The following is a 27,625-nucleotide window of genomic DNA, read 5'->3' as shown; positions in this document are numbered from 1 at the left end:
TATATATATGTGTATATATATATATATGAAGATTTATAAATAGGTCAATGAAAGTATGGCACAATAATTATTGCGCAAAAAATTTGAAGTTTCGATTTATATGTATATATAAATTATATTTAACTTGCTAGAGCTTCGAAACTTGTTAGAGCTTCGAAAATGAGCTTTCTTAGTCATTACCTAAATCTTATCATTACCTAAGTCATAAGAAATTGAATATTATAGTTGATTTTTCTTACAATCGATTGTGATTGGTCAATTCTTACGGTTTAAGACTTCAGCTTAAGTAATGCTTATTATAAGAAGCCTATTATTACAAATTTATAGGTCAATTCTAAACAGAATCGTAAGACTCGTAACTTGTTCTCGTAAAACTCGTAAGAACTGATAACCAGTATTCTAATTTTATGCGTACGTATCGTAAGATTATCATAAATATTTTTTTGTAAATCTTATGGCTAGTAAAAAGCTGTTTGTAAAAATATCGTATAAAGGTATAAACACTTCAAAATTCTTATAATTCTTATAAATCTGACAATGTGTTACGAACCTTACAATTTTGTTTAGAATTTAGGCATTAATATGGAAAATTAAAGAGAGTAATAGATACATAACAAAAAATAGTTAATTAATGTTTCAATCTTACACCTGCATTTAATGAATAGTTCTACAATATGCAATTAACGAAACTTGTGACCAGTTATTATAACACACACACACATACACACACACACTCTCTCTCTCTCTCTCTCTCTCTCTCTCTCTCTCTCTCTAGACATAAAAAAGTTAAATGAAATTTGGCATTATTCTCCAAATAGCTGTGAGAGATTTTATCCCTCGAGTTATTGCGACAAAATTAAATCTGGGAAAGTTGCACAGAGTATTTTGCACGAAATTGTCGTTGACAAAGTTCAGTAAAGATTCATTAATTTTGCTAAAAAATAATTCTTGAAAATTTTCCTTCTTTTTTTTCTGATATTTTTAAGATATTCTTTTGTAGATCATATCGTACGTCTAATAAATATAATAAATATAATAAGTCACGCATGCGGAAATGATAAAATTACACTAATGCGAAGTCATTACAAACAATATAAGAAAAACATCAATCAGCAAACATCAAACATGCATATTTATATAGCTGTTATTCTGCAATATTATAATCCTCTTTTTATTAATTCTCTTTCCGCGACCAATATATCATGATATTAAACGCTAAATTATGATATAAATTATCTTTTTAAGAGATTCTAGACTGAAATAATTTCAAAGAAATCATTAAATATTCAATATCACTGTAACGTGTAATCATCGTACAATTCCAATAAAAAAATGTACACGCAATTACTTTGTAAGAATGATTAGCATATTTCTCTTTACAATATTATATGACATAAATAAAGGAATATTTTCCAATCAGCGTTTCTAAATATAACTGCCACTTTTTTTTCTTAATCATTGAATAAAAGATGAAGCAATTTCATAAAATAAGAGACGAAGCTTTATCTTTTATTCTATCGTAATCTATTTTAAAGAATCTATTTTAAAGAAGATATATTTCCATTTAACTAAATAAGATATTGCCTTGTTTCAGGTATTGTTGGATGCACGCATTCACAAGAGAATTTATCTTCCACCGTCTTCCCTGAGCTTCAACAGATCGGCAGAGTGATGGATGATCGAATCCCGGATATTGTAAAGAAAATAAACAAATCAGGGCTGTCCGTTGAAGAAGGCACAAATCGTTTTAGAGAAAGATGTGTAAAGAACGCCGGACCAGACGCATATGATCTTATCGATCGCGCCCAAGTTGAAGTGGCACAATGTATTCAGAAGCTCATCAACGTTACCGAACTCTATGCAGAGATGGAAAAGTATAAGCCGACAGGTGATCTGGATATTGTCTTTAGGGAATATTGCAGCAAGCGCCATTCTCTACGAACTTGCGTGAGCAATTTTACGAATACGATAGCGGTTTGTCTGGACGAGAAAATGAGAGAGAATAAGAAAATAGTGATGAACATAACTGATTCGCTACTCGAATTTGTCTGCTATAAAGAAGGGGATCGAATCGCCCGTATGTATGAACTGAATTAATTTTATTTTAAAATACAACAGTAATACCAAATTCCAAATATATATATATAAGAAGTAGTTTGGATTATTATATATTAGCTTGAATTATATCTTTGCAGTTTTCATATCGGCTGGAGGACCAGAGTGCTTTGAATCAAAAACGCAAGAGGTTTTAGATTGTGCCAACAAGACGTTTGGTAATAACGTATCAAAATTGGATTTTGGTGGTTTTCCTTTGGGATTCGAGAGTTTGTCGGCTTGGGAGTTTAGTCCTAAAGAATGCAGGTGAGTCGTGCGAAATTCACAAATTTATTTTTTGATGATATTCCTGAATTTAGACATTCAAAATCTTGAATATTTGAAAAATTCAGTTCTTAAAATTAATATTTCCCTACAGCCTTTCTGTACAGGAAGGAAAAACTTATGTTTATTTGATGCATTACAGGGACATAAACAAATTGCAAAATTGCGTTGTGGCAGAGTTAGAAAAATGTCCGGATCCCACGCCTGCGAATATAATGGATTCTGTATTTAATTTCATCAAGAGAGTTACGCCGTGTGAAAACGTACTCGCAGAAAGTGCTGCTGCTACTGATACACAATCCAGTGCTTCGCACGTGGGCGCTCTTATAATTATAGCAACTCTATCTACTGTTTTATCTTTTGTAGCAAGCTATAGTTTCATCCCTGTAACGATATGAATACATTGTACAGCTTTATTCCAAATATGTGAAGATACGAATAGAGATAATATGAAAGTTTATACCAGTGGTGCTAAATTTAATGTAACAAACAAGAACTCACAATTATGGACAAGGGTATTACTTTCAATTTTTGTTCTCTTTTTTAAATTTTGTTTTTTTTTTATTTTTTTACAAAATAAGATTTGAATTTATTTTTCTCGCATAGATATACTTTCTCTTATTACAAAAGTAATATAAAAATATAAAAATATAAAAATTATTTGATTAATTTAATATGGATATTCAGTAACTAATATCAATAAAATAAAAAACCAAATAATTTGAATATTCATTAAATTAATCGAATAATTTTTTACACTAATAATTAGTGTAAAAAATCTAAGAAAGTTTAATATTTAGATATTCCGCACTTAATCAAAAATAGTACAATAATCTTTCGGTGTCACTCTATATCGTATGTCACATGTCAAATTGGTGTTGTGAAAAATATCATACATAAAAATAATCGTAATATATTTTTTTCAATCAAAACATCAGACATCAAGAAATACAACGATAACAAGCAAATGAATATATCTTTATGAATAAAAAAGTGTACAAGATTGTTAACAGTCAGGGAAAAAGCTAGGAAAAGCCAAAGAATTTTTTGGAAAAAGCCAAAGAGGAGCATTAAATAAAAGATAAAAATGTTAAATGTTTTATTACAATAAAAAATAAATGGAAGATTATAACATAAAATAAAACTTTTAGAGCATTTTTTGAATTTAGTCTCAGACATAATTTTTAGTTTTTAACTTCTTCAAAACCTTTTTCTCTCAAGTTTATGTTTTTCTTTATTCGTTTTTTTTTTTGGTCCTTTAATAACAAGGTACAACAAAGTAAAAGGAATTTCGGATATTCGACATTAAGAGTGGCATCGAAGAATTAACTTCTTTCTTTTAAAAGCTACTTATATATTAAGATTATATAAAAAATATAAATATATTGCTATATCTTTTATATGTTCATGTTTGTTATACATAAGAATACTTTTATGTAGTTATATTTATGTATCATATTAATATAAAAAAAAATATTTCAGATTAATACGATAATTATATTACTAGTGTCAAGTTTATATGAATACATATATATTTAATATTTCATTTTTTTGTACGTTTTGTACATTCCAAAAATCTTAGGTAAACTCTTTTAAGTAATCCCATTTTAAATAAAATATCTTCGTTTCTCAACAAATTTAGGCTTTATAGAAAAATATGGAAAACAATTTGTGCTTCTCTGAAAAATCATCTGATTATATATTTTCCAAACGCTAACACAAATTGTGAGTTCATAAAGATTTTGTATAGTCGCGAAGAATAAAACAGTATTGTTTGTAAAACAATTTAGAATTACATTTGTATGACATTTTGATCGATAAGATACAAGTACATGAATGTTACGACCCCGTTGAACTAATACAAAATTATAAGTGCAATATAAGTTACGGCAAATGTGTATCTTAATGTATCTTAATAGTTTAAGAACCAAAGTTTCTGATAATTTTATTAAGCCAATGTATTTAATAAATTCAGTACTTTATTTACAACCGATGTATGATTCATTTCATGAACCTTTTACATTAAATAGATGTTAGAAAATTTTTTGAATATTTAAGAAATATTATCTATTTAAATTTTTAATCGTAAATATTTTTGACGAAAGATGCTTCCGTTCTGTATTTATAATATTATATTTATTCTTTGAAATGTGAAGACAATTTTTAAAATCATAATAATGTAAGAAAGCAGGATGCATTCGGTTGAATAAATCAAGTGTTTAATATAAGTTAAATTATTTAATGTATTTGAATATTAAAATAAGATTAATATAATAATGATAATAATTACAAATGTACTTTGTGTATTGAGAATTATATACATTCTACAATGTGAAATAGTCATTTTTAGTACATGCTGTGGTAGAGAAAAAAGAATTTTTCATAAGTATCAAAAGTAAATTTTATTTATATTCTTTAAATATTCAGTAAATATCTATATATGGCTCGATTGTAATTTAATTCTAATCACTTATACTATTATAACAAAAATTCTCTTGTACTGTACAAAATATGTAATTGATTTTTTACTGAAATTGACCGAAACCGAACTTTCGATCGGATTCTAAAATATAATTGTAATCACATTTTAGAGTCCGATCGAAATTTCGGTTGTGGTTTCGGTCAGTTTCAGTAAAAAATCAGAGTTCAATTTGATTTCGGTTTCGACCGAAATGAAGAGAAAATTTCAATAAGTGAATCGAAACTGTACAAATTGCAATGCGTCGGCGAGCATTCGAAAAACTATGTTATCATTGGACGAGATCAGCGCCGATTGCTACAAATTAGCCGACACTATCTCTTTCTTTTTTATTCTTTTTTACTTACCAAGTCGCCGCATGCCTCTCTTATAATTTAATCTCTTATAATTTAAAGAATAAGATATTGATAAAATCTTATTTTTAAGAGTATATACATTTCGACATTTTCCAATGACTTTCTAAAAATTATATGATATTTGATAAGATTTATTTAATTTTCGCTTTCGATTTCAGGCGAAATTAAAAACCGAATATTCGTTTTTTTATTTCAGTCAGAGATAAAATATGGTCGGACTCTATACATTTTACTTTAGAAGCGCTTTTTTAGCGTAAATATTTCATGCTTAGTAATATTTATAAAATATACAATTATAAAAAGAAATAATTATAAAATACATAAATTACTTATTCATCAATTTAACAATGATGCTAATGAGCATCTGAAAAAAGCTCAAAAAAATCTATTGATAGAATTATGTTAAAGGTGGAAGTTCTATGAACTGTTCCAATCTGAATTGTAAATCAGTACCATCTTCCCATGGCACAATTTTTGCCTTTGTCGACATAGAGGTAGATAATTCATTTAGCCGATCGATAAGCGAATAACCTTTACGCGGACATGCCAGATCAGTCTCTGAGAGACGCAAAATCGGGCAGAGATCGTTCCTTCCATCGCCAACATAGACAATTTTCTCATAGCTTTTACCCTGTTTGTGCTTATCCTGAATATAATCCATTAAAATCTGTCCTTTGCAAAGATTGGCAGCGCTCATCTTGCATGTGTCTTGAATATGATATGGGTCCACCCTCAGCTTGTCTTTGTCATATCGGGCTGGATTCGTGAAGACATGTGATACAACTTGATTGAGCTGCCTACTTCTCAACCAAGAGTCTATGAACACGCTATTCGAATCGCTGATAATGATGATCTCGTGACCATTGCCATGTAAGGAAGTAAGGAGTTTCTGCATTCCTGCAACTTCAGGTATACCAATAATAACGTTTGCGATTTGATGAGATCTCACAGAGTTTTCATGTAGGAGCTCGAAGATCTTGCTCATATATACTATCCAACCACTAGACTTTCGTAAATTGTGCAAATCCTTGGGTATTTCGATTGGCAGCAAATTTTGCACTACTAAATCAGTGTTGCCGTCGCAGATGGTATGATCAAAATCAAACGCCACAAGTACGTTGCGATTCATCTTTACATTAATTAAAACATAATCATTGCGTTATACAGCTGTCAAGATCTAAAATTCGATATAAGTTAAACATTTATAGTATAATTTTAATTGAGCTACGAGTTGCTTTCTATTTTCATACAAATAATAAGCTAAATCTCATACATATATATATGATGACATTACTTGTTTTTTGATGACAAAATTGTCACATAACAATATAGATTTATATAATCTCACTTTCAATGTGAGTTAACAAGATTCAGTAAAGCACACGAGTTTGTACAAATTACAGATAAAAACTCTGTTAACTTTCACTTATTACATTCAAAAGGAACCTGAATTCAAGTTATGACCTCGCAAATGAGAATTATCTGAGTTGTGATGTAAATGGAAAGTATTATGTTTTCAATGTCAGCTGATACTATACAAAATTAGCTACATATATAGAATGGTTTATTTAACTTATTGCTTCTTTTCTAGTTTAACTAGTTTAACTAGGAGTTAGGAAAAAATTATTTAATCAAATATTAATTATTAACTCACTTGATAATTTGATTGCAAAAGGACCGGTCGGGTAAAATATATATATATAGATTAGCAAGAATCCACATCAGCCAACAACCTCTCCTTTTCATACATTTACTAACAATGGACCAGTTCAAGCGGCAAAGCAGCTAAATATGCTGAGCGATTGAATAGGATTGGTTGGATCTATAAGTAACAACCAATGTTCATTTGTTCGGTGAACTGGTAGCCGCTTTGTTCAACTTGAACGCGCTCAATGTTTTGAATTGATCGAAATGAAAATGTGTCATCTATCAAAATGTGGGAAATTCATATTAAGAAAATAACTATTTGCATATATATGTTAAAATAAAATTGAAAAACAGAATTATCAGAAATGGAAATTGTGTTATCATCTTAATTCTAATAATACTTATTTTATTTTTGAAATATTACTATATGTATATATATCATTTATATAAGAGGCTTTATATGATAACTTTGATTAATTTTCGTCAAAGTAAAGATCGGTTTTGCTTCATTTTTTTCATAATGATAGTTTAGTTTTTAAATATATAAAGATATAATGATATATAAGATTTTATGAAAATATATTTATGATCCCAAGGAATTTCTAATATCAGCTAGATGTAAATTAAAATTTGCAAACAAATTGTTTGATATAAAATTATGAAAAACTTATAATATCATTTTTAGATATTACAGCTGCAAAGCTACTTTATCTGTTCATCGTATTATTATTATATCACGTATGAACTTGGTTTGACATTAGCCATATAAAGATTCCGCTGATGCAATTTTGCGCAAACAAAAGAAGTCTGTTTTTTATTGCTACACTCTGAAATGGTGCAATAAATGAAACAAACGTATATTTGTTTCACTTCAACTTATTGCACTGTGTGTATCAGTTCAGGAAGTGCAGCAATAAAAAACAGACCTAACGTCTGTTCTTTTTTTCCCCTAATTTTGAATTGGTGTACACTAAATTAGAATGCAATAAATTAGAGTGAGTCTGCTATAATTCGTTTCACTCTAACTTATTGCATATTATCGGAATTAATTCAAGATCTATTTTCTATGACTGACCTATTACACACTTTTGGAACTTAAAGTGAGATAAGAAGTCTATTTTTTAAATTGTACTTTCTAAACTAGTACACAGCGCAATAAATTGAAGTAAAACAAATACATTTGTGTCGCTTTAACAATTATTGCACTGTGTGCACCAGTTCAGACAGACTAAATAACAGATTTAGAGATATATGTTTAATATTTGTCGAAAGTGAGAAAATTCTATGGGCCAATTTCATTAAAGCACTATAAACGTTTCTAGTGCTCTAATTTTAATTTCAATGTCAATTAAGCTTATCCATCGATTAACTTCATCACCAGAATAGCTAACAGCAAGACTTAAAAAATTTATCTTTCTAATTTATTCTTGTTAGTATAGTAAAAAAAAGTGATGTGTGGGGATAATAAAACTTTGAAATGTAAATATATTTGAATATTTTTTTATAAATATATACTTTCAAAATTAGATTAGAGATGAAGTATAGAAGTTTTCAGTTTAACAGTTGGCAATACTTAAAATTAATCGGCGGATAAAGTAAGGGGGTGCGCATAATAAAAGAAACAAGCAGCACAAAATAAGAATTTCAACCTATCAGAAATCATGTATTGTGGAATACATAGTTTCTGACACAGGTTGAAATTTTTATTCTCTGTTCTCTGTTCCTTTTATTGTGCGGAGCCCTTAATTGATGTTGGTAAAACTGACTCTATAAGGCCCAGTTACACCAACGTTACTTTGACTTTAAGCGATACTAGTTTCTATCGAGAATTTAATCCGGATTAGAATGTAAGAATCAATCAACTACAGTCGAACATTCTCTTGCAAAGCCATAGCAGTAGTGAATTAAAGAGTATAGGCGTAGAAATCGACTAATCATAGTTAATTATCCTTCTCACATTCGATTATGATTGGTTGATTTCTACATTTATTCCTTAATCCACTATTGCTACTGCCTATTGTAGAATGTACGGTTTACAATGGCAGACAATAACAGTAATAGATTAAGGAGTAGCCGCAGAAATCGACCAATCGTAGTGAATATAAGAAATGAATATAATTGAATTGAATATAAGAAAAATAATCAACTATGATTGTTCGATTTCTACACCTACTCCTTAATTAACTACTGTTACTGCCCATTGTAGACCACACAGAATGGGCTTAACAGGGGAATACTCGATTGTAATGATTGATTCTTATATTCTGATCCGAAGTTAAACCCTCAGTGGAAACTAGACCACATAAAACTCTCTCTGTCTCATTTTAAAGCGAAAAGGAGAGAGAGTTTTAAGCCTCACTTAAAATCAAAGTAACGTTAGCGCAATCGGGAACTGCTCTAATCGACATCAGCGACAAAAGGATCACATGATCAAAATAGACATTTGGTATTCATCAATTTTTATTACGTGATCTTTTTTATCGCTGAAATAATCAATTTGAACAGCTCGTGAAAATTTACCTTTATGCAGTCTAATGCAATACAGGAATAAAAAGAACAAAAAAATAAAGTATCAGATTTCTTTCAAAAAAAAGAACAGACCTAATACCGGAGTGCGCGTGCGCCTGCAAATTAAATCCCTCGCGACTCTGCGCGAACTTCACGACGTAACGAAAATCACGAGCGTCCATTGGCTCGCGCGCGTGTCTCACTCGAGTATCTTCGGCCGTGTTCGCGGGCGGATCGAGCACGTTCGTCTGATCTGCCTGGCAGGCGAGGGGGATAAAAGCCAGTGCACTTGAGAAAGCCCACCGTAGGCTGTCTCGACGTGTATGTTCTGAACGCTCCGCAACATGTTAATGAGTTTTTGTCTGCTCCCAACGAAAAATTCACGTGGCGTATTCAGTATACGAAAGAAAGACACTAGTTCAAGACATTTACCCTCTTGATCGAGTCTTTTACCTAGTACCAATTGTGCAATAAGCAAACTGAGGAACGATGCCAGGCAAAGGGGGCAGAAGAGGAAAGTACGGTAAGCGCATAATTTTGATATATCCGAAACGTATCAAATCCTTCTCTTTTCTCTCGTTTCCTCGTTGTTTAAAGAGAAAAAGATAAAGGAGCCCTACGATCTGACGAAAAGCGCGCACGTGACGCGCGCTCGACATTATTAAATTATCGATTCGCGCCTCCGTTCGTCCATCCGTCCAACCGTTTGTCCGTGTCTCGAATGAATCACGTATCCGGAATGAAATCTGTATTTATTTCGTCGACTTACGTCACAACGCAAAGCCTCGACTCGATCAATCAATTCTTTTCCCTCCCTCGGGATTCGTCCACCGTCGCTGGTTTTTCCGTCTTTCCGATCGGGCTCTTTTTGGCGCGCGAAAACGCGAGTTTTCCCGGGATTCATGGCGGATTACGATATGATTCCCATGTGACTCTCATGCTGCTGACACATGGAACCTGCGACACGCGGTCCACCACTTCTTGCCATATTATAGATAACGCGGACGGAGCGCACCTCCTAAACAATCTGTGAGACATGTCCGTAAAATACGCGAGACATTCGCGCTCGCGATTAAAAAACGCCCCCCCTCCCTCCGCCTGTAAGAGGTTATAAGAATTAAATATCGGAGCTGCGAGGTGCGAGATGAGCAACGCCAGTCATGCGTATATATTTATATTTCTTTTATGATAACGATGATAATTAGAAGGCGAGTACTGGGACACGGTTGTGTCAAGCGAATGTATCGTACGTGATTCGTGCGATATGTATATGTAAGACATGTATATAAATCTCTCGTCTTTGTGCTTCACTTCCAAATGAAACACTTTTTTCTCTTTTTTTTTTCGATCGTTTTATTTTTATTTGCGCGTAAAACTCGGATTGATATTTTTCCGCATGATGGATGGCTGCGTCCAATAGAAAAAACAGCTCCGCCGCTTTAAATCTCGCTGGATTTAAATGTATATGTCGGTCGTGTTAAAAAACCTTATGGCAGTTGCTGAGCTGTTTTTTTTTGCCGAATGCAAACATGTGCGCGAGTAAAGTCTGTGTCACACATTACACATTGAGAATTGAAGATTAGAATTCGACCAAGTAATTAATTTTAATTTCAATCCGTTTTGTTTCCGAATTCTGATCTTCAATCCTCGCAATCTCTTAGGTCTTTAAGTTCGTGTCGCACGTGTTGCAAATTGAGAATTGCGATCTGAAAATTAGAATTCAGGAAGATTAAAATTCAGCTAATCAGAACGATGTGGATTGAAATAAAACTATCTGTCTGGTCAAATTTTGATCTTCAATTCGCAATCCGCTTTCAATGCACGAGACACGAGCTTAAGAATTTGCGCAATCGGTAGCAATCCACGGCAATCGCGATTTATCATTTCGTTTAAACTTATTGTTTTGCTGTTCTTCTTTTGTTAGATATTTATCCGTTAATCGATCGGACAAATATTATCGCGCATAATGATATTTCCTTTGCCCTCCGCTCTTCCCCTCCTCTCGAGTCCCTCAAGGACTCGGCTCAAACTGCGAATTTTTATTATTCCCGTATTGCGCATTTGTTGGAATGAGTCGCAGCTTTTTGATATTTTTTTCTTCGCTGCTCCGCCAACGAATTGGCGATAGCTATAATCTTCTTCTAGTCGATAAAACTTAAATGCAGCTGAAAAATTGAATGATTCGAGATTTGCGGAGAGACTTGTCACAATTAAAAATAATTTTTAATTCTTGTACGATTTTAATTACTTTGGCGGTGCGTTCGTGTATTTTCTTTACTTTTTCGCGAATATAAAATTGTGAAATTATTTTTTTGAAAATGTACATAATACGCGCGCGAGTATGTGTGTGTTTGTGTGTGTATTGTATACTTTCAAAAAATAAAATTTCCACTACGTATTAGATATGGGAAAAAGTTCATGGCGTTTTTTAAATGCCATCTAACGGGAAAAACGCCACGAACTTTTTCCCACACCTAACATATAATTTATTTATAAAATGTATGTAATATAAATTATGCGTTACATACAAGAAAATTATTTACTTACACTGAAAAAAAAAAATCTTAATTTCAAAGAAATATTTCTTTGATCTAAAGAAATATAAAGAATAAATCTCTGGTTTTACAGTACAAATGCGTCGTATTGTTATTATTAGCTAAAAAGAGATAAATTAGCTAAAGAGATTTCGTATTTTTTAAACAATTAAATAATGTTTATTATATAAAATATTAAACAATTATTATATATATAGTATATTAAATTTTATTACACAATGCTATAACTTATCGCAATCATAAACCTTAATTTTTCACGTTTTAATTATCAATTCCGAAGCACGTGCCGAAACCCGTTAATGAGACAGGTACAGTGCTGTGTAGATTTCACATTATGTAACACGACATTCACTTTCAAGAGCTCTTATTATTTTCCTCAACTCGGAAAATTATTTTGCCTGTCAGGCTTTTATAGTTTCTGCTTGCCATAAGATTTCAAGCTGCAGCCTTTGGCGTAATTAGCGTTTATTATCAACGGAGATAAGCTGTTATCAAATCACTTCCAATCAATTTCTGAGAAATTTCCTCACTCTTCTGGATGAGTCGGAAATATTAAAATCTATCGCTATTAAAACTGACGATAGAAACTTCACACGTATTAACAAATACATATGAAGTTTCTAACTCCATATGGCACTTTATTGACAATTTTTTATTATATATATGAATCATACTAATAAATATATAAGAATCAATATTAAACAAGGTGTCTTGTCATATATGAATCATTTTGCATTTTTAACTTTTGTTAATTATAATTCATGTCTCAACGTAGATTCATAAATAGATGTAAAATAGAAAAATATGTATAAATGTATCTACACAGCTACACAAACATATACATACATACAAAAAATTGTATTAGTTCTGCAGGGACAGACAAGTGAACCATATGTTTTGTATTTTGCTGACAGGTGGAAAAAGAGCTGAGTTTACATCCGATGATGATTCAATCAACAATGATGCGTGCAGCGAGACCAGCGGCCAATCCGATAATCGTAGTGTGCTGGAGGACGCGAATGACAACGAGGTGGACGAGCTCGCGCAGCAGGAAGCGTTCGAAGAGAAGGTGAAGGAAGCGATCGACGGTTTGACGCAGAAGAGCGCGAAGGGCCGAATTATCTGTTTTAATGGTATAGAGAAAATTTTCGCCATCAAGTATATACCTGATTTCGTGGAGGACAGAAAAATGACCATCACGGATGCTGTGGAGCGTGGCTTGAAGAAGGGCCGCGGCGATGAGCAGTCGACAGCTGCCAGATTGAGCACCCTGTTGTGCGTCCAGTTGGGCGCCTTCAAGAGCGCCGAGATGGTCTGCAGAGATCTAAAATCGATTCTCACCTTCATCGCTAACGACAATACAGCTTCTGTCCATGCTCGTGCCGAGGTAACGTGAATTATACGATTATATGTCATATTGGCCGGCATTTGAAATCAATCTTATTGAAGACTGTCTTAAATGATGTCTATAAATCTAGATCCACAATCTTACTTTAATAGACCGTAAGTCATAAAACCTCACATTTGATTGTATCAATTTCTTACAGCTTAAAGCTTAAGACTTAAAATCTCATTGTAGATGCTGCTTTAAGATGCAGTTTTAAGATGCCATAAGCCAATCGGCGTCATATTGCCATTTTAATATATTATTTAAGACAGCCTTAAAAATAAGGATGAATTATAAATATCGACCAATATCTCAAAATACAAATAATTTCACTTCTTAATCCAATTCTGAATTAGTTTTTAAATGATTGAGACATATAAATGATTTAAATGTATTAATTTCTTTTTAATGTATCATTATTATAATTTTTTAATTTATGAAGAAAAATATATACGAAAAAGTAGAAATAAAATAAAACGATCCAACAGTTGTGAAAAAAAGTTGTATTCTTTTGTACGATTTATTAATGACTTTTTATATTAATAAAATGATTTCAGTGTTGCTGGGCGTTGGCCATGAATCAATTCTTGTCAGGCAACGATACGACTGACACTATGGAAATCGCACAGTTACTGTCGTCTATCTTTTCGGGCTCTTATTTGAAGGGAAACGGCGCGATCGCAAACATATCTTCGGATGTGGCAGCGTTACACGTGGCAGCTATCTCATCGTGGACTCTGCTTCTAACAGTTATGACCTCCGCGGATATCTACAATTTACTAGCGAGTGGCAGGACGAACAGTTACATGCCGTAAGTCATTAATTGTCAGTAACGCGGGAACGTGCAGTTGTCAAACGACAATGAGTACATGAAAATTTTGTTCTTCCAGTTCACTCAATCGATTGCGCGAATTGTTGGAATCACCACATCTCGACGTACGTCTATCAGCCGGCGAGGCGTTAGCGGTAATATTCGAACTCGGTCGTGATTTCTCCTGTGACTACGAGCAGAATTGGGCGCTCGATCTAATCGAAATTCTCAAGGAACTCGCCACGGATTCTAACAAGTATCGTGCTAAGAAAGATCGCAAGCAGCAACGCGCTAATTTTAGAGATATTCTGCGTTATATCGAGGTAAGTAGTTATATTGTGTGACTATTTGCTCGAAGGAAATCTGTTTGTGTTTTAAAAACGAGATTTGGCGATTGCATGCCAAGATACGATGAGGCTCTACACATTCCGTTTTACTTTTAGGAAGACATCGTTCCGGAGATGCATGTGAGATTTGGTCAGGAAATTCTGTATTTAGGGGGATGGTGTGCGAGGACCCAGTACAATGCTTGCTGCCGGCTATTAGGCACTGGTATCAATTTCCATCTTGCTGAAAATCAACTCTTGCGCGAGATCTTTCACCTCGGCAACAAAGTTCTACCTCCGCCAGTCACAATCAAAACGAGTAAATTAGAGCGAGTTAGTATTCATAGATGCACTTGTTTTAAACATGTTTTTAACAAGACTAAGTACCTTTTTTATCGATTTGTAGACATTGATGAACGCGGCCGCGTTCAAGGCACGCACCATTCAGCGCAATAAGAATCGCGACAAACGATCTGCAGCTATGGCACCGTAATCTTACTTCTACTCTCTATGCTGGTTGTCTCATTTTAGTGTAATACAAATATATTTGAATTTTTTCTTTAATTTATTGTAACTGTATTTAATAGCATAAATTACTGGTTTTTTAATCGATTCTTAAATCGAAATTGTACAAATATTCTCCATGTTACGTACGCCCTTTCTCCTTGCATAAATTTTGTCAATGTTAATATGTGATTCATCTTGTCACTTTAATGGCTATATTTATTTAATGATATATATACTTAATGATTTAACAAATTCACGTGTATATACAAGTCAAAATATGTGTATATACATTGTAATGCTGGTAACAATGATTATATATCATATAAATTATTTTATCACATGTATCAAGTGTTTTGTCAACTCGAATTGATGATCTTTTGAACTGTTATTGTTTTTCTCTTGGATATATATTAATTGCATGTTAAATACATGTTGATTTTGGCAATGAAATTAATCAGTTTTAATTGCTAGAGATTGAATTGTCTGATTTAAAAATGGTTATGCAAATGCATGAAATTATTTCGTATATAACAGTAATTGTATACACGAGTAAAATGTACGAAATATTACTAGCATTGTACATAATTATATGTAAGTTGTAATGACGTATTTAATTAAACTAAAATGTAGATTATATAAAAATAAACGTCAACAAAATTACCTGTTTTATTATTATACATCTTTCTCTATAGAACAATCCAATAGACACCGAACAGATCTCATTATCTTTGATGATTTAAAAACGTTGATCACAGTCACTTCCATTAAAAAAAAACTACAGTTACGAAATCATAATTACATAACTTTAATTAAGTACATTTCATTCTATTTCGATAATAATTTTTTACAATCACAATTACAATAGTACATAAAAATAATATTACACTTAATTACAGGACTTATTACTAATATTAAGCGTACAATCATGGCAATCAATTTCTATAGTCTCGTTTCATTATATAAATAGGGTTGAGAATATCATCTCATAAAAGTAATGCATTACCGTTACTTTTTGTAAAACATAATAACGAAATGAATATGGGAATCAAGTGCGATAATCGGTGCACAGATTAAATAATTCTATAATAAGTCAAATTTTAATTAACTCAAATCCATCCAAAAATCCATCTAAAAATCTTACAATATTCTGCTCGTACATTTCGGCTCTAATATTTGAATCCTTATTAGCGAAAACGAAAATTAAAATCGAAAACTGCACTATCATATTGAATATTGCTAGACGAAACGAGAGGTCAGTAGATTAAAACAAAATTATGTTGTCTAATCAATTGGAAGAGTAGATGGAAACATCATCCATCATATATTAAAATCAGATGTTATCAGTGACGTAACGATTAATGAAAAGGATACAATTTAAAAAAGATAATAAGACTCATCTTAAGTAATAGTAATTTACATAACAAACTTTAAAAATGGATCTGGCACAGAAAGTCAGAATAAAATTATACAAAAGAAAGTAGAGATACATAAACGGAACCATGTCAAGTTTATAAAATTGTATACTACAAAAGATATAGATTCTTCTAATTCGAGTTTGAACAGTAATATTAAATAGTAATATTATAAAACGTTGACAATAAGATATACTAAGGGAGAGATATACTAAATCACACGGTCATAGGAATTGTTAATTAAAAAAGGTACTTGGACTAACTCGTTATCATTATCGTTACTTAAAAATTATCGAAAATGTATCATTACAAGTATCGCGTCACGTCCCAACCCTGTATATAAATAAATACTGTTATGACGATGGACGTAATACAATAAATTACTATATATAATTTATATAATTATATAAAAAGATTTTAAAAATTAAAAAACACAGGCGAGTTCGCGCATGTTACAACAAAAACAAAATATCTTAATTATATACTTTTATTAGTAATTAAATATAATTATTCTCAAGGTTTTAATAAGTAAAACTGAATAATTCATTTTTAATAAATAAAAATTAATGATTTTGTTAAGATATTGTCAATTCAGTATATAAATTTACTATTAAATGTATACAACTATCAATTTTATGTTTTTGCTATAACATATACATATATTATATATCGCTTCATAAGCGGCTTATATATGCATATTGATTATTTGCGCTTTAAATTCCTTCTCAGACAACATGTGCCATCGATAGCCCAATATTCTGGACACTTCTCGCTCCGTGTTCTCGTAGCTATGACTATTTACCTTAATCCATCGATAATACTCGGGTGACCTATCCAGAATTTTCGACCAAGCTCTGTCACATCTCTTCAGAACTACGTTTCGTCGAACATACAAGCAGCGTAAACATTTTGCGGTAGAGACAATCTCTAAAATCGTAGCAGTCGATATTTTATCTCGGATCATCTGAAAGAAGTATTTGTCACTATATTGTAAATCAATAAGACAAAATAGACAAAAATAGAATAATTCTTTTTTAACAATTAGTTATTGTTATATAGATATTAGAGACATTCAGGAAAAGCTAGATAATGATGATTTATAATATTTGATGATTTATAACATTGATCTTGAATATAAAAAATAAATTTTTTTGTATCTAAATAAATCTCAAAAGTTAAGGACTTAATTATTTATTCGAGTTCTGATTTAATATAATTATTCGATTAACTATATCTAATCGCAGAAAGAAGAGATTTACATTTCAGAATATATTACAAATAAGAAGATTGAGGAAGCTTATAAAACATTCAACAATTTGAATATTTAGCACGCGCAGCATTGGGATAAGTAAGCTTATAGAATAGTTAGGAGGAACTTACACTCACACAATAGCAAGAAAGACTTTCATAATGTGTAAAGTTACGAACGCATGCCAGCACATCGTAAAGTCGCGTTAACATCAGTGTTTTAAGGAAAGCTATCACAAGCTTTTTGATTCAAATACAAAATGCTACCAGTGTATGCAGATTCGGGCACATTCGGCAGAATTGCACTAACGCCTCATCCAATCTTTTAGCGAAGCTCCTGTGCAGATAGTATCTCGTAACTCCCTTAAAAGCGTACACCCGTATCGTCGAGTCGAAAAACGCTCCGTGAGTGAGTACCATGGATGGCGAAAGCTGCAGGACATTATTAGTATGAAATAAAAGTCCTATACTGTCTCTAATATAAAATCGCATATTATTATCTCTTACTCACTTGTGTATTTGGATTATCCAATACTATACTGTGACACGGTATAGCACTATGTTCCAGTAAATCGATAGGCAAAAGGATATCCGAGGCTTTATGACTCTCTATTTCAAAGTGAACTTTTAAATAAGGATTGCTCTTTTTCATCTTGATCCAAGATGATCTCTTTGGCTAAAATAAAAATCCAAATAAATATTTATTGATGCAAAAAGATTAGTATATGTGTTAGAAATTATAATTACCAATCTTATGGTAGTGTCCTTTGGACTGTATCGATTTTGCAGAATATGAAGGTGTCTCAGTTTTGTGTATCCTATTAATTCTATTATATCTTCATGCAAATTTTGGGGACTAATGACTAAGACCTAAAAGAATTTTTAATTAAATATCAGAAACTTATATATCAACTAATTCTATCAATTGTTACATACTTGATGTACTCACGTTTAAGTTAATAAATACTCCTACATGTAATAATGGACAATTGTAACGCGTGGTATTTATCAATATCAATTTCGACAATGTCTGAGTGCAATTTGTACAGATATCGTCCATTAAGTGCAATGCTTCGGTGCTGTCAAGCATCAAATCTATCAGCTCCAGACATCTAAGATTCTGCAGGTTTTTCATCAGTCTCTTGAGAGCTTCCAGCAGCTTTCCACCAGTGCCAAAGACTCTAATTCGATCAGGATCGTCTCTGTTTGCCATGTTACAAGGAAAGGTAAATTTCAACCTACGAATGTAGGTACCCACGCCAGCCACAGACGTGTTATCTGATCCTTGTCGTTCGGCATACCATGATATCATGTTCATGAATTCATAAAGATTGTAAAAATTCAACATAGGCTCGAACACGAGGGTGCGAAAGTTCCTTCCAACTTTGTTCAGACAAGTGGATGTTCTTATGTGATCCAGGACGTACTGCCAGCCGCTGTAGTAGTTGAACTTCCCTCGCGTGAGGGTAGTATCTTCCAAGGTAAATGTGGACCATACGTTCTGCAGTTTAAAAGCACGATACCACGATCGGCAGACCAGAGATGCATAGTAACGCTCGCGAATGGTCAGGTACGAGAATATCTCCTCCAGCAGAATGTCAGGTGTCTGATCCCAGGAACTGTACTTCTTATACAGCTTATCCTCCTCCGTGTCCTCCTCCTCCAGATCTATATACAAGGCTTGGCAGATAAGATTTGCTTTATTCCTTTAATCCAGAGTTAAACTTCAATCTACAGTGCTATGTGTTTTCTCTCCTTGTATCGACGTACTATTTTTATATATGTCTACCTTGAATGCGAATTATTTTTAGACGATATTAACATCGATTCCAATTACAAATTAATCTTTCATGCTTTTCAATGATCCTTTGTCTCGCTAAGGAGAAAAGATTGTTCGCCGGTATCCTCTACGTAATGTTACACATATATCTAGTTATTAGTTACATCAAGAAGAAATTATGCAGAATTGTGCAGAGGAAAAAGTCGCGTGTTTACACGCGACAGCATGAGCGTATGATTATCTCTTTAGTCGATATGAAAAACATTATGGGAGTAATTTGTGATAAAGATCTCATATCCGAAGCGTAAAATTGTGTGGAAAATCGAGGGGCATTTCTAGGCCGCAAGATCATGAGGAATGCATGGAATATCGATTGTTTTCATGGATTTTTCTCTCGGAAGCTGAAGAGGGGGGGGGGGGAAGAAAGAAAAAAAGAGAGAGTATCACGCGCTCACCTTTGTCCTCTTCATCGAATTTCCAACAGCCCTTGCTCATTTTCGATTCGATTACTGCTCATCGATGTTACATTGAAATAACGTTTCTTCTCGACGGAGTATTTATACGCGATATTGCTAAAAATATATCGAAAAAATGGGAAGGGGCGCCCACGGCGAACGAGCGCGCATCGCCATGATGCGATGTTTAAATCGCCGTGTCTTAATGGATTTGCGGATCGTCATTTCTCGTTTGCACGTTGACATTTTTACAGAAACGTCGCCACGCGAGAACAAAGTGCCCGATTTGTTTCGGTAAAATCATCCAAAGATCAACAGAAACATGATCGGTGGAAATTGATTATAAAACCGAATTTTCTCGCGCCGCCACGGCGTCAGAGAGAGGAAGGGAGATGGAACGAGAAAGAAAAAGAAAGAGAAAGAGACAGAAAGAAACAGCAGGGAAATCGGAGCGCACGTCCTAATCTATCCTAACCTATAATGATTTTGTTGAATGGTTCGCCACGCAATCCAATGCAATTGTAAAAAGTCAAACTAATCTGAATCTCTGTCCGCTGCTGCTAATCTGGACTTCGCGACGCAGTGGACCTGCCTCGGAATACAATGAACATGATCGGCAGATTATGTCAATTGAGGCCAATGTTACAAGGTTACAGGTGCGTGACTTACGAAACATGTGAAATCGGGTATTTGACGGATTGTTATAAAAAGATAAAAGATTTTTTTTTAACGATTGTGTAACTTTCTTTGAGTATTGCTTGATGTTATTTAAAAGAATTTTTTACGAATTTGATTACTTATACTATGCTAAATTAGTGCATACTGTAGGAAGCTGCTGTACATAAAATTAAATGTATAGATATATAGATAAATTAAAAAAAAATTAACTATTTAATTATCATGTTATTTAAGAAATATGAATGTATTATTGACAGAATATAAATGTATTATTTCAAAATTGATCAAATTATACTACTTTATTTAGATATTTTATATAATCAACTTTTTATGTGTACTAATCTAATGTAGTACGAATTATTGATACATGATTGATTGATTAAATGAATTTTTGATGATTATTATTAAGAAAATTTTAAAGTGAAAATTTTAAAGATTATTAAAACTGATTTGACATCAATAATTTTTCACTTTTATTCTAATTTTACTGAAGCTTTTTTGTTCGTAAAATCTTAAAATCTCAAATATATTTGATATTTGCAGGAATTTATACCTTACACATGTTAAAAATGCATATGAAGGATCTGGCAAAACCACCGTAACATTTATCAGTAAGGAGATAGGTTCTCGAATCTATGTGAATCGTTGTGATCAGGTAATCTCAGTAATTTATCTAATAATGGTTTATTAATGCTTAGTATACATAATTGGATCATTTGTATCCTGTATATTTCTTTTCTTTGAAATATTAGGAACGTATACTAGGAACGCTAAATGGTCTTTCTTTTAAATACACAACTTCCTAATAAAGAGAATAGATTAAAATGGATTGAAATTTTAATCCTTTTGAATCTATCCAAATCTATGCATACTTTGGTAGCATTCATGGTCTTCTTTTTTATACTTTCTAAATGCCGATTCTGAACAGCAATTTTATAGAGAAGTTTTCTGGACAAATATATTACTCAGTGGTTTGCTATTGCCTTCTGAGAGGAGATATGAGCGCCCAGCAAACGAGAATGGATTGAAATAAATTGAAATGGATTCAGATTTTCAGAAATATTGATTCACGAATGTTAAAATGAATGCTTTTCAATCTTGAATGCATTTTTATTCATTTATAGGAATTGCATGGAGCATATCTCTATGCCTTTCAATCTAAAAATAATATTAGTTTTTTCTATGCACAAGCAACACATTATGAATACTATTCAATTCAAAATTTTGAATAGGAAATGCAGTTTTCAATCCAATTGCATCCAATTGAATCTAATTGAATCCAATTGAATCCTATTAAATCCAAAAAAAAAGTATTCATTTTAAAATAAAAAAATTTCAATGCATTTTAATCCATTCTCGTTTGTTGGGCGTACAAACATTTTCGATTCTACTGGGATCTTTAATATAGCAGACAAGTATGCTGTTGCTACAAGTTTGCTACACCAAAGATGCTCGCACATCACATAATTCATTCTATTTTCACTTTTTTTTTTTAGATTCAATTGGATTAAAAAATTACGTTTCCTATTTACAATTTTGAATTGAGCAGTTGAGCAGTTTGAATTTTCGCAATGTATTTAAAGACTGAAACTGAATTTTTTTTAGATTAAAAATCATAAAGATGTGCTTCATACATTTCCTATGAATCAATAAAAATATATTAGGATTGAAAAGGATTTATTTCAACGTTCACAAATACGTATTTTTGAAAATCTGAATCAATTTCAATCCATTCTCGATTATTGGATTCATAAATATTTTTGAAAGATGTTAGAGTGTACGAAAGAATCATTTAATAATTTTGTTTTTTTTTCTAAACATAATAAAAATTAATAAGCTTTCTACTATAAAAACCACTATGCTTTAAGACTTAAAGCTTAGATAAAGCTTATTGTAGAAAGCCCATAATCCAGAATGATCGTGTATAGTAAAGGATCAGAAAATCACGTAAAGGATTCATCAATATGAACCATCAATATCTTATATTGAGTCAAAGTCCAGATTATGATTTCTTATTTTTCAGATGGGATTCACGTTGAGTACCGGTACAAAAGTGTTGGGGCCAACAGTGCTCTTTCCCAGACACGCTATCTGCTGGAACATTCAGTCTGGCAAGCACATAAATGAGGCTTCGCTTTCGTTATTCACTGTCCTCGAGCCAAAGCCTGATGTTTTGATCATTGGATTGGATGATCAGTACGATTTTGCTTATATGAAAAGTCTTCGAGAATATGTACACAAGCTTGGTATCAATACGGAAATAATTTCTGTATACAATGCATGCACGGTGTTTAACTTCATCAATGAGGAGGGTAGATTCGTCGTTGCAGCATTAATACCGCAAAAAGCACCTAAACGATTACTGAAGCTATCACAGAGTAAACCTGCGAAACAAATAATGGACTCTGATAGTTCTGAAAACAGCAAAACGGACAGTGCAAAAACAGAAAGTACAAGAAATAGATAGAATATATAGAGGTACATATATATGATAATTTGCGAGAAGACTGTATTATATTGTATAATAAAATAACTTCTGTAAATTATATATAAGACTACAAAATTTCCATTTTGCTCAAAATAAAACGTTAAATTTTTTAAGAAAAAGAGAAATAAAGGGTTCAATTAAAACGAGTTTATACGAATTAATATCATCGAAGAAAATCAATAAATTGCTTAAATTAAATAAAACTACATTTTATAGGTATACGCCGATGAACTAAAACGAGATTTAGGCGATGAGGCTTATAATTTACGTAATAAAACAATTTTATACAATCGCGTGGTTCGAATAAAAGTCATTAGCTTTTAAATATCAAGAATGTTTCAAAATCTAATAAAGGTAGCCACACAAATTTCACCGTCTCGACATTTGACATTTTGTTAAAGGTTCTTTGTAATATTCCAAATCGAGATCCTGGTGAAGTAAAAGTCAAAAAGAGAAATTTATCCTGGCGAAGTAAAAATCAAAAAGAGAAATTTAGTAATCAGTCTGTTCTGCGTTCGTTTCTATGAATTTTCGTACCTTTTTACTGATCAGAAAAATTATCAAGATAGATAATATTTTCAAGTTTAACGTTTTAAAAACAAAAACGCTGTATACTCGAATTCCGAGATTCTCTGAACACGGATGATCATATAAATCGGTCACGTGAAACGTGACTTTTGAAAAACGGCATATCTCATATTATTTTTATATAACATCGATACATCCAGTTGTGTGGTTTTATTGTATACCGATTAAAAAAATTAATTTCTCGACGAATTAAATATACAAGTAAATTTTTTCTTTTGCTTTTTGCTACTTCTCGTCCCACATGAGACGAAGTGATACAGTTTTCTCGACTGTTCGGAAAGATCACAGTATGAATAATAAACGATGCCTTTGACGGATAAGAGTATATTCAACTTGATTTATTTTCACACCAGAAATGTACAAGAGACGGGTCGTAAAAGCTCTGAGACTGAATGGATTATCATAAAACAAAGGGTTTGGAAGAAATTCGTGACTTGTCACTTTCAGAGCTTCTCGTAGCTTTCGGGTAATGGATAATTCATATAAATACATTTCTTCCACCGTGGCTCTGATCTATATGCTACAGGATCCTTTGTGAACAATATGCATGTATTTCTCCAAGCGGACGATCATGAAAAATTTTAAAAGGATGACGAGGATAACAAACAGCTGAGAATTAAAGGACTCATTTCGTGCAAATGCAGACAGGTGGTTTTAACAAATGTATTGAACGCAAACTTTACAAAACAATTCTCTCGATTCTTTACTGGACTAGATGCTTTATCGTAATATTGTATTCGACAGGGATTACTTCTGAGCAGGGACTCGTATCGAAATTACATTTCATATTAAAATTTCGGCCTGGTTAAGATTATGATCCAAGGCTATATCCAAATTTCGGTTTCTTTTAGTAATGATGATCATTACATATAATATATACATATATTATATATAATTATATATAATTATCGAAAACTAAAACTGAGAAAAGAACTAAAATCCAAATGATCCCGGTTACGAAAAACTGGAACTAAAAATTTGATTTAGCTTTTGGACCAAAATTTTTCGGTCCAAGTTCCTGCAGTCTTGAGGAAGATGAGCCAGGCATGTATCTGTTTCAGAATTTTGTTTTATTATAATTCAGTCAGCTCTGCAACTTTTTTGAGACACATCTTGTGTATTATCAAATTTCAGCCTGTCCGGTATTGCACTTACGAGAAAATCGTGTGTCACGTCCGTACTTAATTGTTAACGTTTTTTTTTTCCGCCGTTTGATGATGCATGATGTGGTGTGTGTGTGTGTGTGTGTGTGTGTGTGTGTGTGTGTGTGTGTGTGTGACTTTACGATACGTCCGCCGTAAATCGCAACGCAAAGTGCAATAAACAAAAGAAATTTTGAGTAGAAAATCTCTATGACGCACTTAGACAAATATATTTTTTTCCGCCCTTTCCTTCTTTTTCTTTTTGCTTAATTAAGGCACCGGTGTACCTAACTTATTGATAGCTTGAAGAAATCGCATTGCTTCCTACAGTCGCGCGACAGAATCCTTGTGTAACAGTCTTATGAAATACTTTGAAGAACGGCAAACGTCTTATCTTGAATCTTGTTTATGCATTTATGTCTTTTTATGTCTGCGTATCTTCTCACGTGTTCTCAAGTGTAATTTTCACATCTGTCTTTTTAACGTCTCTTCCTTTTCATGTCCTTCGACAGAATTTAGGATTAACTCTATGTTTCAGTTGAACACGGCGTGTGATAGATTTAAAAAAAGATATAAATCAATTTCTCGCAAGTAACCAATTAACGCATAAAAGAAGCAATTTGTATCTGAATACTCAAAAATGAAAAGTCAGGAGCCATATTGACGCCTATTTTTATTATTGTGTAAAAATAATGCAGTACTCGTATCGCAGCATGCGTATCTCGCGGTATATTCGTTATTCCACATCTATGTAATTTATATTTCACAATTAACAATTCATTCCGCGTATACAGTGCGATTACAAAAACCAATCACGTTGTTGCTCTTGCCATAATAATTTAGCATTGATTCTATTTTTTTCCTAATGGTCTCTTAATCTCTTTATCGTTAGCACAACGATAATAATGATAGTGATGATGATTGTGATGATGATGATGATGATGATGATGATGATGATGATGATGATGATGATGATGATGATGATGATGATGATGATGATGAGATGATGATGATGGAGTGGTAATGGCAATAACAATAATTATGAAAATAATGGAGGGGGAAAAGAATAGAAGTAGAGAACAGAGAGTACTAATAATTCACATAATAATACTAATAACAATAATATTAATAATAATAAAAAGGAATAATATTAATATTATACAAGTTATAATATTAATATTATACAAGTTATAATATTAATATTATAATATAATAATTATAATACGACGATGTTGATGTCGATAACGATGATGATGGTAAGAAGAATGGCTATTTGCCGCTCAGGGTTGCACTTGTATGATCAGTGAGATAGCGACTATATTAATGGGAATGATGATGACAAGAAGAATGGTTGCGGTGTAGTGCGCCAGCGTAAATAGAAATGAAGAGCACAATCAGAAATCGCAATAGAAATCGTTAGTTTTAAGATCAATCTCGATCAAGTGATTCCTCGATCAGCTTGGCTGTTTTTAATTATCTCAAGATTCTCCTCATAATTCTTTTCTCAAGGACAGAAGAGAGGAGGGGGGAAGAGGAAGGAACAAAGGATAATAATAGAATAAGATGATAAAATCACTAATCGATAATAACATAAGGCATTATGTTGAGGATCTCGCCCTGGTAACTGGGCCTCGCTAGCATCTGATGCCACTCCCGAAATTCCACATTGTCAGTTTGGTTGTTATGCACACTTTTTACACTATCCACGTTCGACAATCCTGACGACACACCGTTCCCTCCGTCTCTGGCATTCGAGCGCTCGTCACCATCGGAACACGCAGTCGCCATCGACAGTCTTGGCTGAAAGTTCCCGTTAAGTCCTTCGATACACTGCATGTGTAACCTCTCGAGATCCTCGGCGGTAGCATCCCGCGGTGGCGGAAAACATTCGGCGTCGTCCCGTTCTTCGTCTTCGCCCCAGTCTATCGAGCTGGGATCTAAGGGCGGTAACTTGGCCAATATTTCCTCGACTGTGAGGTCCCGTTGCAACGGTGATCGACACGTCGACGTCTCGATAGTTTCTGATATCCTATCGTCTTCACGCAGCCTGTCATGACACGACTCAGGTGAGGGCGACTCGCGACAATTCTCTGCGGCTCTCAATCGAGCCGCTTTTTGCGTTTTGCCAGTGGATGTCTCCGAGGAAGGCAGACCACTTCTGTGAAGACTCTGGGAGTTCTTCTGGCTTGAGCAGCGCAGATGCTTGAACACCTGCTCATTGTTGCTACCTCGCAGAACATCTTCCGTGCTCGGCGGTTCCGCGACGCTTTGACTAGGTAGGGCATTGGCGCTGCCGATGGGGCTACAATTACTTCCGCGCGCCTGTAAATCGGCTAGTAACTCTTGCGTGGTCTTCAGTTTCGGATTCCTCGAGATACTGGCCAGCTTCTCTTTCACGCTATCTTCCAGAAACGATTGTCGCTTCGCGGATTTACTGCCCTTTTTACGGCCGCGCTTCTTCGGGCCCGATTCGTCGTTCGTAGTCTCGAGAGAAGTCTCCGCGAAACAATCGGAGATTCGTTCCTTCAGTGTAGGGCTAGGCACTTGCGAATTTAAATTACCACTTATGTTCTCGCCGTTGAGCCGTTGCTTCTTGACTTCTTCTATCGTCGACTCAGTTCCATGCGGCGATTGATAGTATTGACATTGGTCCTTGCTGCTCTCCTCTTTCCGTAGTCGTTTATTAGAACTGTGTGTACGCGGCACCGCTTCCGTTACGTGATTCTGATTCGAGGTACCGAGTACTGGGGACGCATTCCTCGAGCAGGAACTTATCCTGTGATTGCTGGTCAGGGTAATTGACTGCTTGTTGTTCGATGCGTTAGGAGATCGTGAATGGTCGCTATGCACTGATAGTGCCGGACTAAGAACCTGTAATC

At 33.3% G+C, this 27,625-nt stretch overlaps 5 protein-coding genes across 7 annotated transcripts in view; 2 read left to right on the top strand and 3 right to left on the bottom strand.

Moving 5' to 3' along the window:
- LOC108691585 (interferon-related developmental regulator 1-like) overlaps positions 1-15,611 on the top strand; it is a 22,534-nt gene extending 6,923 nt beyond the window's left edge. The window contains exons 2-9 of the mRNA XM_018199404.1: positions 1,595-2,077; positions 2,196-2,361; positions 2,522-2,748; positions 12,839-13,311; positions 13,869-14,122; positions 14,202-14,445; positions 14,566-14,781; positions 14,855-15,611. Coding sequence (XP_018054893.1) covers positions 1,595-2,077; positions 2,196-2,361; positions 2,522-2,748; positions 12,839-13,311; positions 13,869-14,122; positions 14,202-14,445; positions 14,566-14,781; positions 14,855-14,941 — 2,150 coding nt within the window. The 3' untranslated portion in view covers positions 14,942-15,611. The remainder of the gene's footprint in view (positions 1-1,594; positions 2,078-2,195; positions 2,362-2,521; positions 2,749-12,838; positions 13,312-13,868; positions 14,123-14,201; positions 14,446-14,565; positions 14,782-14,854) is intronic.
- Positions 5,595-6,963, bottom strand: LOC108691584 (pyridoxal phosphate phosphatase PHOSPHO2). The gene is made up of 2 exons (XM_018199403.1): positions 6,869-6,963; positions 5,595-6,391 (listed from the first exon to the last, which is right to left on the bottom strand). The coding sequence occupies exon 2, from the start codon at positions 6,341-6,343 to the stop codon at positions 5,612-5,614; it is 732 nt and encodes a 243-aa protein (XP_018054892.1). The 5' UTR covers positions 6,344-6,391; positions 6,869-6,963; the 3' UTR covers positions 5,595-5,611.
- Positions 15,612-17,052: 1,441 nt separating the features above from the next.
- LOC108691579 lies at positions 17,053-20,028 on the bottom strand. The gene is made up of 6 exons (XM_018199391.1): positions 19,851-20,028; positions 18,565-19,295; positions 18,363-18,485; positions 18,127-18,291; positions 17,883-18,047; positions 17,053-17,331 (listed from the first exon to the last, which is right to left on the bottom strand). The coding sequence occupies exons 1-6, from the start codon at positions 19,888-19,890 to the stop codon at positions 17,053-17,055; spliced, it is 1,503 nt and encodes a 500-aa protein (XP_018054880.1). The 5' UTR covers positions 19,891-20,028.
- A 304-nt stretch (positions 20,029-20,332) lies between these two features.
- Positions 20,333-27,625, top strand: part of LOC108691580 (NADH dehydrogenase [ubiquinone] 1 alpha subcomplex assembly factor 3) — a 7,624-nt gene continuing 331 nt past the window's right edge. Inside the window, exons 1-4 of one of the 3 annotated variants that reach the window (XM_018199393.1) lie at positions 20,333-20,506; positions 21,072-21,183; positions 22,552-23,006; positions 23,958-24,439. In XM_018199393.1, the coding sequence (XP_018054882.1) occupies positions 20,454-20,506; positions 21,072-21,183; positions 22,552-22,995 (609 nt within the window). In that variant the 5' untranslated portion in view covers positions 20,333-20,453 and the 3' untranslated portion in view covers positions 22,996-23,006; positions 23,958-24,439. Of the gene's footprint in view, positions 20,507-21,071; positions 21,184-22,551; positions 24,440-27,625 lie in introns of those variants that run through there. The other 2 variants (XM_018199394.1, XM_018199392.1) reach the window with 2 other exon arrangements.
- Positions 26,008-27,625, bottom strand: part of LOC108691578 (mediator of RNA polymerase II transcription subunit 26) — a 5,469-nt gene continuing 3,851 nt past the window's right edge. The window contains exon 4 of the mRNA XM_018199390.1: positions 26,008-27,617. Coding sequence (XP_018054879.1) covers positions 26,322-27,617 — 1,296 coding nt within the window. The 3' untranslated portion in view covers positions 26,008-26,321. The remainder of the gene's footprint in view (positions 27,618-27,625) is intronic.

Source organism: Atta colombica, unplaced genomic scaffold, assembly GCF_001594045.1.
Source record: "Atta colombica isolate Treedump-2 unplaced genomic scaffold, Acol1.0 scaffold47, whole genome shotgun sequence".
NCBI lineage: Eukaryota > Metazoa > Arthropoda > Insecta > Hymenoptera > Formicidae > Atta > Atta colombica.
This window is presented reverse-complemented; position numbering and strand designations above follow the sequence as displayed.